Source organism: Mchenga conophoros, linkage group LG12, assembly GCF_057382185.1.
Source record: "Mchenga conophoros isolate Kocher_MC1m ecotype Shallow Benthic linkage group LG12, M_conophoros_male_GT1.1, whole genome shotgun sequence".
NCBI lineage: Eukaryota > Metazoa > Chordata > Actinopteri > Cichliformes > Cichlidae > Mchenga > Mchenga conophoros.
In genome coordinates this window covers 16,436,913-16,457,936 of record NC_140537.1, presented here as the reverse complement: position 1 = coordinate 16,457,936, position 21,024 = coordinate 16,436,913, and the positions used below count along the sequence as shown (strand labels likewise).

The 21,024-nt window shown below is 41.9% G+C and overlaps 1 protein-coding gene across 4 annotated transcripts in view; it reads right to left on the bottom strand.

The window, feature by feature from the left end:
* Positions 1-21,024, bottom strand: part of rtkna (rhotekin a) — a 53,552-nt gene that overhangs the window by 9,132 nt on the left and 23,396 nt on the right. For 3 of the 4 annotated variants that reach the window (XM_085294057.1, XM_085294058.1, XM_085294059.1), the window contains exons 2-3: positions 1,838-2,099; positions 214-267 (exon numbers count right to left, since the gene is read on the bottom strand). In XM_085294057.1, coding sequence (XP_085150183.1) covers positions 214-267; positions 1,838-2,099 — 316 coding nt within the window. Of the gene's footprint in view, positions 1-213; positions 268-1,837; positions 2,100-16,356; positions 16,870-21,024 lie in introns of those variants that run through there. The other variant, XM_085294060.1, reaches the window with a different exon arrangement.

The window sequence follows — 21,024 nt, the reverse complement described above, 5'->3', positions numbered from 1 at the left end:
CGAGAAATAAAAGGTCATTTTCATTCTAGAGTCTCAATGAATCTCACACCTCCCCGCCCCATTATTTCAAGGATTTCAGATACAACCGCGGAAGCAACCGAGGGCTACTTTCCACAGAAGCTGATTATTAATAAATACTGGAAGTATAAATCATTCATAAGTCATCAATGACTTTCTTCACACACACACACACACACACACACGACTTCTCACCTCCTTTGTTCTTGAAGTACTCCGTGTCTTTCCACATGAGAGGGATCCGAAGATCTGTAAAGACAACAGGCTGAAGATTAGACAACAGAGGACCAATTGTGCCTTTCTTTATAGTCATGTGAAAAAGAAAGCTTTCACAGGACCCTCAATAGTCCCGTGAAAAATAAAGTATAGCCTTACTGCTGTCATAGGAATTAGGAGGATAAGTAGCAGTCAGGTGCTACTAATCAAATGCACTTGATTAGTTAACCATCAGCAAGTGTAGATGCCTCTATGAAAACATAAGTTTAGACAGTTTGCAGGTCTGGAGCCTTCAGGTGTGTGCTAACACTCAACCACTGTCTTCCCAGGACTGCACGTCCCAGCAAATTCACCCCAAGGTCAGAGTATGCAATGATGACAGAAACTGGAAAATACCTAAGAGCTGCATCTCAGACTCTACAGGCCACAGTTAACATCTTAAATGTCAAAGTTCATAACCTTAAAATTTGAGAAAGACTGAACAGGTATAGCTCATTTGGAAGTGTTGTCAGGAGAAAAACACATAGCTGTATAACACAGAATAGGATTGCTAAAAGTGATTCCACAAGCTACTGAATCATGGGAGTTTCTTTGCCACATGACTGTAAATATCCTGCAATAACAACGGATGCTCATATTAACCAAGTCGCAAACAAGGCACCAATCACTAGTGCAAACTTCAGGTTGCACTAAGCGCTCAGCTTCAGACAAGTTTTTGGGTCTAAATGAATTAAAAGAAAGAGGATGTCGCTAATGCGGTCATCTCACAGCTCCAAACGTGCACAGAAAGTTCGCCTGCTGTTCAAATCTTCAATTTATGAGGGACTGCCAGTTGGAATAATGTGGAATTTTATGGCAGGGAGCCTTAAAGCGACAGGAGCTAAAATAACTTGTTCCAGACAGAACTGAACTGATGAACCGAGGGGCTGCATGAAGACCCGGTTTACTGGGAATAATGCAATTTATTGTCACAGAGTTTAAGAGTAAAAATATGGAGGATTTTTATTCTTAAGAATCTCAATAAGCTTCTTTTGGCTGCTCCCTTATTCACAAAGCGTCACCATAGCAGGTAGCACCGCATGCTTAATTTGGCAGATTTTTACCCTTCCTGATGCAACTGCAAAGGCATTTGTGCCACATCCCGTGACCGAACCACGGATCATTCGCTTGCTGGGTGAATGTGTAAATCATTACAATAATGCTTTTCAAAATGTCTTTGTTTACTTACATTGCATTCTACAAGTAGACAAGATGACAGTAAAATTTGATCTGACTGTCTTGATCTCCAGAGTGAGCTTTCATCAATGTGGTGGACAGCAGCAAGTCAGAAAGTACAAAGTAATTTAAAAATGAAACATCTGCTATTAAAGGCTGATGAGAGCAGCTCAGCATTAAATTACAGTAATAAGAGGAAGCTTAAATTTGATCCATTTCCTCCTTTTACTGCTGGTCACAGTCTCTTGGCAACAACAGTGCCACATTTAAATGATTAAATAACTTTAAAAGCTTTCTCAAAATCTTCCAAAATGCTGGGAAAATTTCCGCCCTGAATCTTCTCCTATCACTTTTCTCTCAGAAATAAACGCTTTTGTCTATTTCTCACCTGAGATGGCGACTTTTCCTTTACATGGGAGCCTGTCGCCCATCGGCCCTGCATCTGATGATCTGCGTGTGACTTTCTGCATGACCTGAGCCTCCTTCATTCTCTGCAGTTCTGACATGTAGGCCATGATACGGGTGCTGCATGTCTGTAGACTCTTTGCCGCTTCCAAAGCCTGGTCTTTTTGGGAGCAGGCAGCCAGCAGCTTGCAGGCTCCATCACGCATTCGGATCTCATGATCAATCTTCTTCTGAATGTCGCTGTCCTGCAAAGACGAGAGCGGGACAACAGGCATTTATGAGTAATGAAGACCCATTTGAAAGTGAGGTACACAATAGATTCACTTCTCACTGATAAGACATTTTAAAAAATGATGTTTTGGGAGAAATAAAGGCACAAAAAGGGTTAGAAATGACAACTTCAAGCAAAGAGTCTGTTTGCATTAGTTTGTGTATGTGTGTGCATGGCCTTTAGCCCTCTTAACAATGAGCCCACACCCCTGCTGAGCAGACACGTCCATGTTGAATCATTTAGTGCAAAGTCACTTGGCATACACTCACACAGACGGAGCGGTAACTCTCAAGTTGGGAGATAAAGAATGAAGCCGTCAAATGCTGAAAGTCTGTGTCCCGAAGATACCCCCAGATACTCAAATGTGCACATGCGTACTTTGCAATTTTAAACTGATTTCAAACATTTCCTAAAGAAAAAACAGCACTGCGCTATCAAACTAAATCTAGCCAATGTGCTTTAAGAAACCTGTCACATGGGTGTAGTAAAAAAACGAAAACAAAATAAACCCCCAAACTTTAACTTTGCTCAGAAATGAAAACACAATGTAGATATACAGTACTCACAAGTATTCACAAACACAAAAATAAACGCAGGATTCAAACGAAGCTCAAGGAAAAGAAAAGTTTGACTAAGCTTAAGGGTTCATGCTAATCCACCCGGCCTGCAAAAGCATTTGTGTAAATTCCAGTTAAGAAGTATAGAACAGTAAGGTTATCTTTAAACTGAAAACAATCTGTTATTATCATTATTATTATTATTATTTTTATTGTTGAGCAGATGGTGTTCAACCTCTCCCTGACTGCTGAAGCACGTGTGTGAGAGCGTGTCTGCTCGCCATCTCCGGCGATACATTAACAAGAATCCGCTGTCCTCAAATATAACCTCTACTGCTCCGAGCGCTCTCTGCCTGATAAATGCCTCGTCCTTTCTCCGCTACTCCAATATTACTCATTTATCTTCTCTCTCTGTCTGATTCCTATGAATTTTTTATTCTTTTCATTTAAGCTTTTATAATTCACCTCCTCTTAGACCCCATCCGTTCCACTCCACCGTCCTCAATCGGCTTTTCTTTCTTGTCCTCCACATGCTCTTTCTCCTTTCTACCTGGCTCTCTCTCTCTCTTTCTCTCTTTAAGAATAAGTCACTTTTGTTCAGCAGAGAGCCAGCAGGAGGGGAATGAATTTGATTTCAATGGGAAAGTTTACATTTGGACGCAGATTCTCGCTGGACTGCACTACAACCTGAGGTTTTGTGTGATTAACCGCTGCACTGAAAGAAATGCTTCTTAGGATATGACCACATTGTTTCTGCATGGTGGTGAAAGCTATACTAGAAATTATAAATCATACATGAATTAAATAACTCCTTGCCTAGAAGAAACCACCAAAAACACTGTCTGTCATAAGCGCTCCAGCAGTACTTTCTCCTTACTTGCTACAGTAACAGGATATCACATTAAAAAGGGATGAATGTGAGATTTCTCCACAGAAACACTCTAACAGAAGAACTATCAGGCACAGCAGTGAGATAATGATCACTCTAGAGTCATGCACAATCTACACTGCAGCTGTTAAACACAACGTGGCTAAACAAATAGCCTCCATCATTAAATGAACGCTTTTACTGCCCCAAAAACAATTACAGCACTCTTGAAAAATCAAGGTGATCAAATTATAACAACAGTATAAACATAACAGTTATCAACTGGATGACTATGAGGTACAAGAGGAAATTTTAATTTTCAAGGTCAAGCACTGTTTCATGAGCATTTACTTTGCAGCGGTTTAGGCAATAACGGCTGCGTGTTGAGTTATTTAGAGGGGACAGCAAATTTACACTGTTATACAAGCTGTACACTGACTACTTTACATATCTTCAGTGTTGTCCCATGAAGAGATATAACAAAATATTAACATTGAAAATTGATTGAAAATAAACAAATAGCTGAAGGAACTATTGCCCAGGACCACTTTAAAAAGGGAGTGGCTCAAGACATTTGCACAATACTATACTTGGCATTAAAATGCATGTGAAAAACAAAAGAATTTGCAGTAAAATGTGACATTTTATGCCAAACTTTCCATGATACCAAGTGTTCTTGATGCTTGAGATGCCTAATGTAGACATTTCACTTATTTATCATAGGTTACAGGTTATATGTGAATGCAGGCAATGAGTAAGTTAGTGATAAAATTACTGCATCTTTTTTATGTTATATGGGTAAAGCAAAAAAAAGGAAAAAAGAAATTTGGAGTGACTCTTAAAGAGTGAAAGGCCAGTGTCCTTGTTAGCAGTAATGCCACAAACCACACATGCAGCACTAGACGTAAGCTTGCCTGGACAGCTCTCAAGAATGCATACACTCCCATAAAGACACACAGGGGTTCAGTTCTGTACATGGATAGGGAGCAAAGAAATTGTCCATGTCGGTGCAGTAGGTCTTAGAGTGACCTGCTGGGAGGAAGTCCTGTATTTATAGCTGCTAATTTAACAGGCTTTTCCTTCTGGGGATCTCAGAATAGAATTCAAGCAGCCTAGATCCACGTCTAATCCAGAAGTCTGGCTCTACGTCAGGCCAGTAGGGTACAAAAAAACAGACTGAGTTCAACACTTAACAACACAGGCATACACACATGCCATAACGAATCGACATTTTCTTTTCATGATCTTTCATAAATACTCAGAGGCGTGGACAAACACAACCTCGTAAGCTCACATGCGCTGTGTGTTCAGAGCGGCAGGTGTTAGACCAGTGGGCATTTCTGACTGCCTGTGATGATGGCAGGACGGACAGAAGAAAGAACGAAGATGAAGGAAGGGTGGTTAGGCGACAGGGATGCAGGGCATGCTGAGCATCAAGCAAAGACACAGACGGGAAGCGGAGCCGTCAGAGGAAACAGGGAGAATCTTGAGGAAAACAGCAGAAAAGAGGAACAGAGACAAAAGGAGGAGATATGTGTTGACAGGGTGAAAGGTGTGGGTGGAGGACGAGAGGAGAGGAAACTTTGAAGGGGAACTGCAAGAATTGAGAAAAGTAACAAAAAATGTGATTATATTTTTAAAAGGTTAGGTACAAAGGATCCCGGTGAGGAAGATGATGAAAAACTGAAGGGTTGATGGAAAACAAAAGTGGCAGCTAAAGAGACAAAGATTTGGCAAGAGGAAAAAGGTGCTTGTTTATATAACAACTCTGCTGTAGATGTAATTAAGCAGAAGCTCTGTGAATGAGCAGGGGTGAAGAGGGAAAAAAGAACAAACATGAATGAAGACATGAGAGTCTTTTCAAAGCTTAATGGTTAAAGGAAGAAAATCGCATAATTAAGAGGTTGGCCATTTAGATGTTGTAAAGGTATGTGTAGCAACAATGTTAGAAGCTCTGTGAGGTTTAGTGGTGCTCGGGGCTAAATGCTACCAGCATGCCAACCCTAAGAAAGCATAAAGTTTGCTGTGTAATGCATCTCAGTTTAAGACGCTCATATTTGCTGATGTGCGGAGAGGAAAAGACAAAGAGCCTGATGCAAAGCAAAGCTGAAACAGATGGGAAATCATTTAGTGTTGTAGCATTTAGTCAACCTGAGTACATAAATAGGAATTTTTACTTGTTATACACCAGACAAAACATCAAGGGAATCACCAGAGTGATTAAAAATTACCCCAAGGGAGACATAAATATGCGCACCAGAATTATGTATCCAGCCACACAAAGCTGCTGGCTCTAGTGGGTGACACATTTTTCTCAAAACCACAGAAATCAATCTGATTGCGGTATTAGAGGAAAACACTCCATGTTCAAAACAACAGGATTCATCATGAATGTGCTAATCTGTCCTCCAGATGATAAGACATTTAATAAAGGTAAGAGTAAAGTGTGACCTGCTGCTAGCCCTTTGTAGATAGATTTGGTTATCAGTGATGTTTACAGGGTTCATCAAATCATCTGTGGAAAATTTCATGGCCGTCCTTCCTGTCTAAATATTTCATTTAAACCACAAATTGTTTTTCCTCACATTGTAACTCTGCTGGGTTGCAGATAATTGTTCGATAATGGAACTATTTAAAAGTGTCATTATGGCACACACAGTATATGCATAATGCTAATGTAACCTTTCAGAAGGTAATTTGATGCCTCACTGGCTACCAGATGGTCACTTTCTGTCACCTCTCTGTCCCCGTCTGGCTGTGTTGATCCTCACTTGCGTGTCTGTGGGTGTGATCACAGAGACAACAACATGCACACCTACACAAACAAGCAAAGACACACGCGCTGCTCCGGGATTTGACGCCCCTGCAGATGGTGTGTAATGGTTTGTTTACGATGTGCTGTTCTGCGTGAATAGCCTTTCCTGTTCAGATCGCTGACCCTTGACCTCTAACCTCTATCTCTACACAGGCCAGACGGTCGTAGTTAAAGCGTGGGATTAGACCTAGGGGTTAGGGTTATTACATAATAATTCAAACAGCCTGTGGGTGAAAGTCACGCAGGGCAGGATGAACAGTTAATACTAGGTCGGGAAGAATTTTCACAGGTAACAGCATGAATCCCTCTGCTTAATTATGCTAAAACGCTATCCACATATATTGAGCATATCTAACTGTCAGTGTGTTAGAGCGCTAATGCTAATATTCAGTGACCGCTCTGCCCACGTGCAGACTCACAGAGCTGCCAGCGTGGCTGTAATGTGGACCCTGTAGTCTTGTTAGATTACTGCATCCCTAGCATGTTCACAGTGAAGCATGGGATGTCTGAAACATGTAGTATATACCACAGAAATCAACGAGGATACCAGCAGTAAATATTGTCCTCCTGCTCGCCTCACCCTGTAAGGGGATAAGAGTACACAAAGGCGATTGTGTAAACTGGGATGGAACGAGTATCCTTCACCAGTACAAAGAATGATTTCTCTTAAGACCACTGAACCATACCACCTTTTCTTTCTTTGCTGACTCTTAACTCTTTGTGAACGAACACCACAGCTGACTGGAAAAAGAAAAAAAGGTTAGCAGAAAAGGGAAAGAGGCAGATTTAAAAGAGGTGGTGATGATAACTGTGAACAATAGCATCAGCAGGACTGAAACACACACACAAACAGGGAAATGGTATTGTGCAGGCACTCACAAAAACACCCACAATCTGTCAATCTTTATGGCCACAGACTTTCATACTGACACAAATGTGCTCTGGATTTATTACACACACACATCCACACAAAACCCAGGCTAGCAAATTCCTGACCACTCCCATACGTTGGGACTTTACTGACCAAACTGCTGGCTTTCAATTAGCCAGCCACAACTATGTGCCTCGCCTTCCTCTCCACCCTCTTCCGCTACTTTCCCTCTTGCTTACCCTCTTCCTCTCCCACACCCAGAGCATGGCTGTAAGCTATGCTAAGGCTGGAGACAGCTGACAGGGTTAAAAAAAAGAAGAAGAAAAAAGTAAGAGATGAATGAAGAGAAGTAAAAAAAAAAAAATCAATAGCAAATCAGTTGAGAGAATGAAAACTCAGAAGGAAGATACAGACATAGGGAGAAAGGAGTTTAAAAAATTGAGGAAGCAGAATGGCTAGACTGTGGATAAATGCATAAAAGGAAGTGTGTTGGGATGTTAGGGAACCAGAAGGCAGTAATAGCAGACTCCACTGTTATATTTGTGTACAGACAAATACCAGTGCACATGAAAAATGCATCCCATGCACATATGTATGACTGTTTACATAACATGTAGACTGGAGTAAGATTAGGAGCAGACAGGAAAAAAACCCTCCAAAAAACAATCCCAAAACCAAACCTAAACCACTGAAAAACAATGACTGCATTCATCAGACAGTCTTTCAGAGTCCAGCTGGTGCAGGGAAGCCAGAGCACAACAACACCGAAGGGAACTGGTTTGGCACTGGTTGTGAAAGATAGAGAAGCAGAAATGGGTGGAGTGTATGCTGCTTTTATGACAGTGAAGCTGGCTACAAAGCAGTCCAAGCCTGTTCCATTGGCAGGACGCACTTAACACTTACTCATTCCCTGGGCGCTCACTTGAGGCAAAATGCGCCAGTGTATGCAGGTCTAGGTGCCAACATGCTGATGTCATCACAGAGGTGATTTGTTATGGGGTTGCTCTTATAGCTTAATCACCACGAACTCCCTCTCTTCCCAAAAGCTTATGCATCCAATTATTTGCCAAACAGCAGAGACCGTTTCATCTCTGCTCGCACGCAAAACTACATGCGTATCTGCGTGAGCACTGCGTCTGTGTGTGAGACCGTGTCCAAGTGACTTTGCAGCCAGCTGTTCTCACACAAAGGCAGTATGTTATACTGCAGCTGGGTCCCTGCGCAGACTGGGTGGAGCCAGAGAAGAAAGTGCCAAAGAAAGAAATGATATGCATACGCCTGTGTCCTAAATCACGTTTTAAGCTGCAGGCATATGCCTGCTTTGTATGCAAAGAACCAAATGCAGGCGCATCAGTGTGTATTTGTTCTATCGGTGCATTCTGTACTTGCAAGTGTACTTGTTTTTTTGGCAACCTGCCCTAAGGAGAACAACGTTGGAGTGAATTTTGGGCTATAAAACAAATTTGTTTGGAAGTTCAAGAGAGTGCAGGGAGCTCAGAGTCTGCCAAGCAGTGATCATTCAGCAATTTATAGAGATTCTAGAGGTCGACTGCTCTTACATGGCTGTGCACACTAAACCCGGGATTGCATTATTTAAAAGTCAGCATATAGGTGGTGATAACAGCTGGATATATATGTGCACCTGCATGTCGGACAGTGTATCTACAGCATGCGTGTGTGTGTGGTCTCCCAGCATGTAAGTAACAGGCCTGCACAGTATAGATTTGTGAAAAACCTCACACAGTTTCCAGACCAGACTCGTAAATAACCGCGGGCTGGAAAAACAGATATACATTCATCACGCGGGGTACTTTGTTATGAATATCGGCAACACAAGAACACTAATAACAGCAGCACCCCCTCCTGCTTCTCTTCTATTTCACTTCGTCAGGACCAGAGGGAACAAAGTGGGGCGCATTCAAAACACGAAATAATGCCATGTCCCGACACAAATGAGCAGATTGTAAATCCGTTTAGATTCATAAGCCCAAATCTAAAAGCAGTGCTACAAAAACATTACGAAAAAACTTCTGTTGTTAGGGTAATAATCATATTCTTGGGTAGTGCTTCAATAAAATGAAGAAAACACAATCTGCATGTTTAGAATTAGGAGAATTAGGGGACAGACCAAGAAGCCTTCTTTCCGATCAAACAGTCACAGAGGAACCCTAATGATAGTAATTGGCTGACTGAACTGTCTGGCAGCTGCAGGAAGCAGTTAACAAATTACAAAAAAGCACACACACTCAGCAAAAATTGTAACTGCATCAGGGACACCTTATCAACACAGAAAGTGTTGTGCACTGCATGTTGAAACAGCCACTGACTATTAAGTTGACACATTATTATTAACCGAGCTGGCTTTTCCTGTAAACCAAAGACCCGGGCAGAGAATGAGAAAAAAAGGGGTTGGAAAGAGGAATTGGTTTGACGCAGGTCTTTTTAAGCAAATGATCAAAGACCACTCTGGTGTCTTTCAACGAGAGGCCTCTGCCAGTACATATCGAAGTGGGGTGAAACAGGAAAAGGGATTTAATCCCTTTAACAGACCCACATGAGGCAAAAGAAAAAAAAAAAGAACGACGTGACATTTTAATCCGCACCGTGCAGGAATTTTTCACGTGTTTTCAGAGCCTGTTCGTTTCCCATCACCTGAAGTTGAGGTTTGAAGAGAAGCGTTAGTCTGTGAACGGAAGTTGGCTGTGTTACTTAGCGCTCAAGCTAATATATGGCTGTGAAGGGCCTGAGCGAGGAAGGTGACACAACACTTTCCCTTGAAAAACATTCATCTGAATCTCCTAAGAACTTTGGCGTGTGCGTGCACATTTGTTATGCTGACTGATGGCTCTCAGAATGACACATTACCTCACACCCTGGATGGGTGTGAGAAAAGGAGGAGGACGCAAGGACAGGACCTAGATGTGATGTTCACATTTTCAGGTTGACAGGCTAAAATATTTGCCCTCTTTTTTCACGTGTGCTTTGTCTGGTCAACAGTATTACATGATTTACTTGAATCGGGTGTTTCGTTTTTTCAACCTTTCTACGACGCCCTTCAGTCTGTCATGAGATGGAAATATTGTATGGCTGTAATGTTTATGAGGTCACAGGATGGAGTATTCATCTGGGGGTGGGTGGGGGTCACTGGGACAAATGGCAAATGAGGAGCAGCTTAAAGGCACAAAGGGAGAGTTTAGAAGGCCAAGAGGTCACAGTAGCAGGTTACTGAAAGAGAGAGGCACCTCCTGCTGGGTCCCATACCATTAAGCTTCTTTTCATCCTCAGCGTGGGTGAGGGGTGACTAGTTATCTCACTATTAGAAACCAATCAAAACACTCGAAGTGAATTGTGAAGCTCTCATTAGCTGACTTTTGCAAATCCCTCGAGTTTCAACAGCCTTGCACATTTTTGGAGATACACACTCAGTAATCCAGAGCTTTCCTTCTCTGAATCAGGACGAGGAAATCTGGGCTAATTAGCTCAGCTGGCCTAACTAGCATTTAAGCCTGACAAACACTCCCCCCTGTTGTCTTGCGCTCTCTTTCCTGTACAGCAGACACGCACGGGGTGATTCAGTTGAGTTTTATGCATGCGGGGCCAAGACCATACTAATGTGGGTAAATCTGAAAAGTGAATGCTTCTAGCCCTCTACTTATTTAGACTATATGCCTGCATGTGTATATAACCTCATGCGCCTGGCCCATGTGAGATCCGGTGTAGGGGAGGTGATACTTTTTATTCGCCACGTAGGTTTTATAAACTAGAAAGATAAAGAAGAAGACGTGCTAACAAGGCAGAACAAATGTGTCCTCCCGTATTTGTGTATGTGTGTCCGTGAACCACTATCGACGAGCAAGAGCTCTGAAATGAGTTCATTATAATATTCATGAAGCTGCTGGATTACTGAGCTGACTTAGAGAAGAACTAGATATCACTACACTGACCCTGGCTCTTTGCCCTGAGGGTGAAATGACCAAAAAAAGGGGACAGATGAGGCTGGGAGCTGTGTGTGCATTTGTCAGTGTGCAGGGGCTGACTCTAGCTTTTAAGATGATAAAAAGAGGCACTATGATCTACCTGCCTTTACTATCTACTGTAATATATAAATAAATAGGTTATGAGGTATCCTTAATTAACAGCATTCTGAAAGAGCCACACTCCAAGATCCAAACGCTAAGGGAGGTATCACAGATAGTAAAAGCAGTATTTGTTTCAGTGGCTTGATTAATGAAAGTCATATCAATGTCATGTGTCATGGGAAACACATGTAAAGTGAGAGCCACTTACAGTCCACGAGCCTGCCTGTGCGCCACTTTACAGCACTTACAGTCTGCTCTGGTTTCTAATGGTCCACATTAACCCTTGGAGTCTCCCTGTGCATGTGTGCACACAAATGTGTGTCAGTTTAGTGACAGACAGTGAGAAAATGAGTCGGGAAGGCAAGAAGGCGGATAAGGGCAACTGAGATTGAAAAGCGAAAAGAACAAGAGCACGAGGAGCATAATTAATCGCGGCAAATGCGCGCGTGTCCACGTGCGCTTCTTATCTCTGCCGTACAGAACATCTTCAACAGACTAGTGGTGTGGCGAGGTGTTCGTATTTACATCCATACACACGAAAGTAGTGAAAAAACTCAGTCATTTACTCAACCATTTATCTTCAAAGAGAGAATCCACAAGGAGACAGACAATTCGACAATTTATTTAACTTGAACAGAACATTGTACGGCCTTTTTCTGCTGACATGTAAATCTACTGGAAGTAAACGCACGCTGAAACGCACACACACAAGTCGGGCTGGACTGTGTTTCCCAGGCTCCTACATTAGTGCTCACGTTGAATCCCATTTGTCCTCACATCCTGTCAGCAGGCATTTATCTGGAAAGGTTAGGTGCACTATTCTCAATGTGCACAGACAATTCAGAAACATTTTAGCTCACTTGAAACTGATAATAATGATGCTTTTCCAGTCTTATTGACATCACAGAGTGCATGCTGCTGCAAGGTACAGTCACACATTCTTATACACACATGATGAGCCGGTGATCAGACCACTACTCAGAGGACAACCTGCTCTACATCATGAGCCACAGCTGCCAGAAAAAGAGGACGTGGCCACGCTCACTGCTTAAAGACCTTTGATAAAATACCAGACAGCCACTTGTGCTGGAATTCATCCAAGTTAAAGAAGAAGTGATGGAAGTTCCTTAGTAACCACTGCAATTGGTTTCAACTGTAAATTGCTCACAGATCTCCATCTGAGAAAGGTTTCCTGTCTTGTTTAGAGTAAAATATGGTTTTAAACACTGAAACGTAAACATTAACTTGATAATTCAAACTTAGGGAACATAGTTGGCTATTGGCCCAGTATATCTAAAAATATCAGAACTGGTTAAGCTGTAAAAAGACAGAGGTCACGGGTCACTCACTGCTCAAGGCTAAAGTATTTATGGAGGCTCTACTCCAGTCCACAGAAACCCTCGTACAGAGAGACAAATACATGCATTTAAATACATTACACAGCTGATAGTAGCAGGACATTTCAAAATTAGTAAGCATGTGTGCCCATCCTTTTTCCATATTACTTGCTGAGCAAAATCCAATATTTTCTATCCTCTGTCACACGTGTGAGGCACACAGACACAACATGTCTGCAAGATTTCATTGTAGCTCGCAATATCTTGTGAGCGGCACGATGTATGGGGAGAATGTGTTTACTTTTTGTGAGCGAGGGAGTCTAAATCTTTCATATTATTATTACTATCGATTCTATACAGCCGTGCTAGCATTTCATCAGAGGCTCATGGGAACGGGATGAAAGATGGATTATCCATCGCATGTGATCTCCACATATCTATTGTGTATGCTTGTGCTCATTTTGCAGCCCCATCAGCACCACAAGAGCAATTCCTCTGAGCAAACATAACCAAAGAGTTGACTGACTGCGTAGATGCAGAGAAAAAAGAAGACAAACAAACCTGATAAGACAAGCTCGTCCTCTCCCATGAATCATCAAGCTCTCGTTCTCAACTTAGTTATGTGACCTCTGTGTACATGTATCTGTGAGCATCACCATTTCGCAATGAGGCTCCGTACACAGTAAGCTGCCATTTTGCACCTTCAGGTACATAATTTATACCTGGTTATGGTATGTCATTAGCGAGCTATAATGGTGAAAGCAAACAGCTGCTCTACTGAAAACATGCTGCCTCTGCATAAAAGACAGACAGGCTGTGTTTGCTCAGAATATCAAGCTTCTCTCAGATTCTAAGGGGGAAAAAAGATCAATTAATTGGCTACAAGCTGTTATTATATTGGCATATGAAAATCCATTGGTTTACCTCTAGTAGCAGGAAGAAGATGGCCTGTCAGGTAGGGATGTGTAAACGGCTGACAGATCAGCATCTGTTTCCTTAGACAGACGTGATAGATGGACGTGGATTGGGCCTGACTCTGATCCACTTGTCTGATGAGCTTGTCTGATGAGCTGTCTGGGATTTAGCTCTTTCCTCAATGACCATCAATCCTGACAATCTCTTTCTGCATCGTGTGGTTATCACCCTTCCTTAATTGTGTGTCTCTTTGTTTACCTGCCTTACTTATGATTGTCCATCACACTTGTCCTCATCTACTTCATCTGCATGATCACACTGAACCACCTGTCTATTGTGTAACAAAAATACACGCCTTCCAATGTGATTCTTAGACTACACAGGTATGTGGCTGTGGATCAATCTAGTCTGATCTATTTTCTTGCGTTTGCCTCTTCTTCTTTCATTCTGGGGCACTTGTGAAGCAATTAAATTTGGAATGAAACTTACTAAGAGAGTGCTGCCATGGCACGTTGAGCCAGATTTAGAAGTTGCTTTGTTTAGCGTTCGTTTGGGCAATGAAGCCAGAATGCGAAAGCCAGAGAGGAGGACTGAAGCTGGCAAGAAGACTGTGGGAAAGTAAGAAACCCCGGGAGAGAGAGAAAGGGTGCATATGAATGAGTTGGAGTTAAAAGATCTATAATTGGGTGGGCGGCAAGGCAATATCGTGGTGGAGTACGGTATAAGTGGCTCATTTTTCTTACAATTTCTTAGACAAGAAGCTCAATGAGAGAGGTTTACTCTCTCTCTCTCTCACACACACACACACACACACACACTACTCCACAACTGCTGTCGTACTATGGAGTACACAGAGTAATGGACTGCAGTTCCCCCCTGTTTTTCTCTCTTGCAGCCTCACCTCCTATAGCGAAAAAGCAATGGACAATATCAGCACTGGAAACCGAATGACCTCTACTGCAGGCGCACAGCAATCCAGAGACAGGCCAGCAAGGAAATAACATGTGACTGCAAAGGTGAATGAGGACTGGGAGGGAAGTGGAAAAGGAAAGGCAGGCAGATACAACCAGAAGAGACACTGGAGATTCACATCTCGATAGAGACAGCGAGAGAGGGAGATATAGAAGGCTGTGGACAGGCAGAGATTTGACTGCAGAGAGCTCCTCTGCAGTAAGTGGTTATTGATCGTAAGACAAGGGCCCAAAGATTCCTCGGCTAGGGAAATTGCACAGGATGCTGAATTTTTTCCTCCTTGTATAAGAGCAAAGGCGCTGAAAAGCACAACACGATATGCACTTCAAAGCAAGAAGAATCTGTTTAAGATCAGCATATAAAACTGTACATCAAATAGCAACATCCATAAAAGATTAACAACATTATTTACAACATTAATAACAATAATGAAACAATCAGCATGAACTCTGTGCATTGACGGTGCCACGTGGGCACTAAGGAAGAACTCTGACATATCTGTGACCTTTTCAGTGCTAATGATCAGAGATGGCTGTGGCTGTAACAGTAGTCAGGACAAAATGAACACATACTGCTTTGAGCTTTATATGCACTGTGTGTGCACAGACACACACAGAAGGATGTCAAGAGTGGAAAGATCACATTGGTCTTGTTCTTTCAATCCAGATATGAGTGATGCAGGTGACCTTTGAAATGAAAATCTAAACACACACTCTCTCACACACACACACACAGACAAAAGGAAGCAACTTTTCACGTAACCAAAGTGAGGCCATGAAGAGAGAACAATGCCTCTGTTTTGTTGATGCATACATTGACATCAAGTGGTCTTACCAGCCTGAGTGTGCCTGGCTCTCTGTACTTAAAGTATAGGATACTGAGAAAAGCTTTTTTGGTACTCATACTCCATGTGTTATTTTATTTTCCCTACGGCTTAGTCTGTGTGGAAAGCATGGTGAACTAAAACAGAAAAAAAAAATATATATATATCTATATATACACACTGTGTATGGCATGGAGTCCACACCAGTCTTTTTTTTACAGAGATGTGAAAACATTCACATGTGAGGGCATTCTCAAAGCCCATGTTAAGTTTATAAGTGTGGCTAATTCTGTCCTGCCAACTCGAGCCATTCAGGAAAGATTTGTTCACAAGTGAAGGGAAAGGTTGATGACTGGGAGAAGTAAGTCATTACTGCAGTCAGTCTCACAGTTGTCATGTTTCTCTCACTCTGAGAGGCTGGGTGATGCCACTGTGTTGCCACAATAATATATTGAGTTGCCAGCCCTAGTAATAGTACACACAGTATCATTATACAAAAAACCCCCCAAATAAAAACAAGTGATGTATTGCTTTTACTAATGAACAGGTCATTGAGCCCTTGGGAAATGTTGTTATTTTAATAATAACTGTTCCCATGGCCGAACGCCTACCAGTTATGGACTTGTAGCACAATCTTATGATCATTTGTAAACTTCTACTTACTGCCAATCACTGTTTACTTTGGTACATACAGTGTTTATTATTTCAATATTCTTCAACACGTTTAAAATCATGGCACCAGAAAGAGCGATGTTGGAAAAGTTGTGATTTTAACAAAAGAACAGCTTATTGATTCAAGATAGGCTCATTCGATATTCTGATGGCATTCTGGCAGAGTAAGCATCACGTTATCAACACGGGCTTCTTCTTTAGGGCTCGTGTACGGTCATGTGGGTCAAGCCAGAGTGTAACTGGGCTATACAAACAACAATTTCAATTCCATCAAGGCAATCGCTGTCAGCCTTTCCACAGTAAGCAAAACAGCGAACCTTACCCTTTGATTCTTTGAGTTATTCATCCTAACCAAAGAGAAGCACTCCGCTCTCCTCCAACTCTCCAAACTGGAAGCACGGGGGCTTTACGCAACAGCAGGGTCCGTTCAGCGTCTCGCACACGCACAACGTGAAAGACCTCAACTCAGTTTTTCCCTTTGAGGGACCTCCATTTATGGGCAAGATGAAATATCCACTGAAAAGCCGAAAATAGGTACCGCTAATTGGCTTTGGAAGTTTTAAGGATCCGCGCAGAAACCACAAAGCTCGCTGGTTTTGGTGGGAGAACGAATGGCGGTCATATGTTTGAGCCCGTCTGCGCCGTCTTCATTCCCGTCACCGTCTTCATTGTCGCTGTCCGAGTAGCTCCGCTGCTCCACTCGGGACTCGCACACACACACACACACAACATCACCAGCACAAGGGAAGGATGAAGACTGACCGGCTGGTGGACCAACCGAGAGCCGCTTCTGAGGAGGCGGGTGTGTGTGTGTCTGTGTGTAGCTGCGCGCAGAGAAAAGTGAACTGTCATTTTAAACCTCCGCGGGTCCCTTGGGAGCAGCATCACAAGGACACTGCCATGGGGTAATGACAAAAAACGACTTGCGTATTTGCCCCCACCAAAAAATAAATAAATAAATAAATGTTTGCGGGAATTTCAATTATTATAAATTACTTGTTGGCCTATAAGCTGTTGGCTTGTAATAAAAAATATTTAAATAAATCTGTCAGACATATCTCTAAAAAAACCGTTCAGCAGTTTGTTGTCATGAAATGCAGAGGCCTCTACGCAGACACGTATTTCTTTTCCAATGGGACTCTTCCAAAATCTTACAAAATATTTAGAACTAACTGACAAGAGCAGGATTTTTTGGCAGCTCCAAATTTGGCCAAAAAGTTAAAGTGGGTTGTGTGTTCGTAAAATCTAACGTGGCTGCTTTGTGCCTGCACCGCCTACACGGTGGCAAAGAGATTTTTTCTCTTTTAAGTTATGACTCAACTTTTTTTTTTTCACAAGCACTGTCAATATGCTGTTTTGGACTGTTGCACAGCACAGACAAAACATCCATCTTCTCTCATGTCCTTGCTTCAGCAATTCAAATAGTGAGTGGTTATAAGAGTCAGGATACATTAATAACAGATTTTTCAAGAAAGCAGAATAAAGGAAAAAGTCACACAAATCCTTTGTTTTATTTTATGAACTGCTTGCAAAGATTTCGAGGGCACGAAACTGCTGCTGCAAAACCTCCACAGAGCTGAGACATACTGACAAATGCAGCCTTTTTAGTTCAGCATATAAATGGAATGAATTTCATATGCAGCAGGTCACTCTCTGATAAGAGGCACAGTCACATTTATGTATGCTATTAGAACATTATGCAATACTATTTAGTATTAAAAAAAATGTACTACAGACACTCTACTACTAGCATACCATAAATTATTGCACTAATGAGCTGCTTAATCTTAACTGTAGCTTGAATTTTTCAATAAAGGCATCACAATGTGGATAAAATAACATTAGCTGGCAGCCAACACAAGCAGACATGCATGTGTAACTCCACTGACAGAGCAATTTATCAATTTGGACAAACTAAAAAAAAAACAAGTATGGTTCTCCCTCTGCATTTTGTCTTTGCATGCCTGCCACTGCCTTTGCTCATTGCTTAACCCATGCAGGCACTCTGGGAAGTTGTGGAGCAGCGGAGCGCATCACCTTGTCAGCTGATGATATATGAGAGTGATTTGTGGGCCGACGGAATGGAAAACACAGATGAGTCCAGCAAGAATTAGGTGTGGGAATAAAGCGAGGGTGCATCGGCTAACTACTGAGTTAGGCTCCAGGAAATCCACGCTGCTAAACTAATAATAGAACGTTCAGGATGTTTTTTATTTGTTAAAACACAAGGAGGATATTATGAAACTGTATATCTGCAGGAAATAAACAGAGATCATCAAAAGTGGCCCTAGTTTTGTTTTAATATTTTCCGAGATGCCAGAGCAGTGGATTGGATACAGTCTCGGGGAATGAAGACAAAAAAACGCAGTTGTTTTGTTATGTGTTATTTGTGGGAGGGCTGAGAAGTGGAATGAGGCATGCAGTCAGAAGATGCAGCAGATGACATGTAGGAGGATTGGGATGGAGGAAGAGAGAGTCAGTCTGTGGGCAGTCTTGGCTAATAGCAATAGAGCAACAAAGTCCATTCCAACAGGGCAATGATGCATCTGTGCATCTGGATGGGGGACTACAACTCTTTAGCTCTAGCTGAGGACATTTGCTGTGGGAGCAGAGGACACCCCCACAAAAGCCGAATGCACCACGTACCAAACAAATATGTGACCATACCCATACTGTACTTAAAATTTGCCTCCAGTCCTCTCATCTCTCTGTGAGTTTAGTCTCGTGCAACAAAAACAAGATGAGCCTTGATAGCGTAACACTCAGAGCTGTAAATATCCCACAGTTAATCAGATTAAGATTTAATCAGCAACTAGCTGCGCAGGAGCCAGCCTTAAAAGTTTCTGTCTGGGGCAAATTTTCACTCGCAGTTGAAAGGGAACAACAAACATGAGTACCAGCACCAAAACAATGATGCAAAGATTTAACACATAAAAAAAAAATTAAGAAAAAGGTTAAACTGTGCATGTTTAGCAAATGGCAGTACATACACTGAGTATGGCAAAAGATAGGATGCTCACAGGGTCAGGTTCAGCTTTTTAATGTTGCATAACTCAGACGGACCAGCCGAATGAATGATAGCATTTGTGTCATTACGCTGCATTTCACAGGATGAGAGGAAATTCCTCGAGCCAGACTGGCCTCCTCAGCTCTCTCCCTCTGTGATTCAAGCACTTCCTATTGACTCTATAACAACAGCCCTCATCCCCAAACAAGTATTTCCCTTCCTTTCTGCCGTTACTGTATGTCCTCAGCTCCTTTCCTTTCTGCCGAGAGCCTTTTATAGTCGTGCATCTAATTATAGAGCAATTTTCTGGACGTTCTCAGATTGATTTGCAATCTTTTCATCAGCTTGAACTAGAATGAAATCTTAATTACAATCATGGCTTAAAGGACGGATAGTATATGAAAAACAAAAAAGGATATTAAATGATGGTTGAGGCAGTTTTACATAGACTAACCCACAACATCCAACCCCACGAATAAACTCTGATTTCTTTATTGCACAGTACCAGTAGTCACAAAAAAAATTAAGTTATTAGTAAGTTAGATGATTGTTTGCTTTGCTGTGTCACAGTCCTTATAGTCTATCATTTACCCAAATACTACTGTTCGTGTAACTTAAACTAAACTGTAGCATACACAACTTTGAAATAGAAACTGCTGCTTTTGCTCTATTCTACCTAAATCAAAATCACAGCTTTATTAGGTTAAGTTTTAGTTTATTAGAGAAATCAAGCATGATGAATGAATCCCAAACCTTTTTTTTTTTTTTAAATATAGCAGGGAATTAACCAACTTCTGTTTTCAAGATGGTGAGCCTACAAGACCCCTGCTGGCCTTAAGAGAACACGACAACCTCTAGAGACAAACGGGGTCATTGATCTGCTCCCAGTGTCAGGCTGCCTCAGGCACTGTATGGCTGTATGAAAGTTTGAGACCTTTACATGTTCAGTGTGATATTTTTCTTTCCTGAAAAACCTGATAGATATATATAGAGTCAGACATATGCTTTCACATAAATGCCAGATGTAGACCAAATATATATAAATTAAAGCTGCATATATGCAAATTGATATTTCATTTCCTTTTCTTAATTTGTCAGAAGTTTCAAAAGACACAGATAAAATGAGAGGTGGCATTTATTCATCTTTCATGACTGTGTATCTTAAATACAGCTGTAACAGTTATGTGGAGCTTCAGCAGTCTGTAAATCTGAGTTATATAAAATGTTATTTAAATTATTATTTTGCTAAAGACATAAAAATATTGACCCTGACATTCATTATCACTAAAACACCAGAAATCTAACAGCCAGCGTGATAAAACACGCTGCCTGGAATATTATGCAAGTTGCATCAACAGTGATCGCATTCAGTTATATATACACTCGCTGTCAATCTTCATGGATTTCACAGCTTTGGTCACCAACTGTGAGGACATCAGCTGTGTGTGTTGTTATGGGCCTGAAATAGCGCCTCAGTGAACTGACTCGTGTAGTTGTGTAATAACCCAGTGGCCGTCTGTGCATGGGGACGTGCTGACCCATGACACAGTGCTTCAGAAAAGACTGGTTTAGGCGGCGTCTTCGGCAGAGTTAACTATCTGTCTCAGCCAATAATACTGAGACATGCTCCTCTACAGAGCCAATAAGAATCCCTCTCCACCTTCTTAGTCCTGGTGAGGATAAGCTAGATTAACCTTTTCATCTCCTAAAGAAGATAAGATTGGAAACAGATATTGTGACATATGGAAACTCATTACCTGCCTATAACAACACACACAGCTGATGTCCTCGCAGTTGGTGATCAAAGCCGTCCCTGTGACATCAGTGTCACCGTCCACAGTGAAGTGAGTTTAACATCGCAGTTAACTAAGAGGAACACTGTACCGTGGTACAACCTGTCAAGCATGGTGGTGGTAGCATGATGGAAGCTTGCTGATGGCTACCAAAAGCATCTGGTCGAGGTGTGACGTGCTAAGTGACATT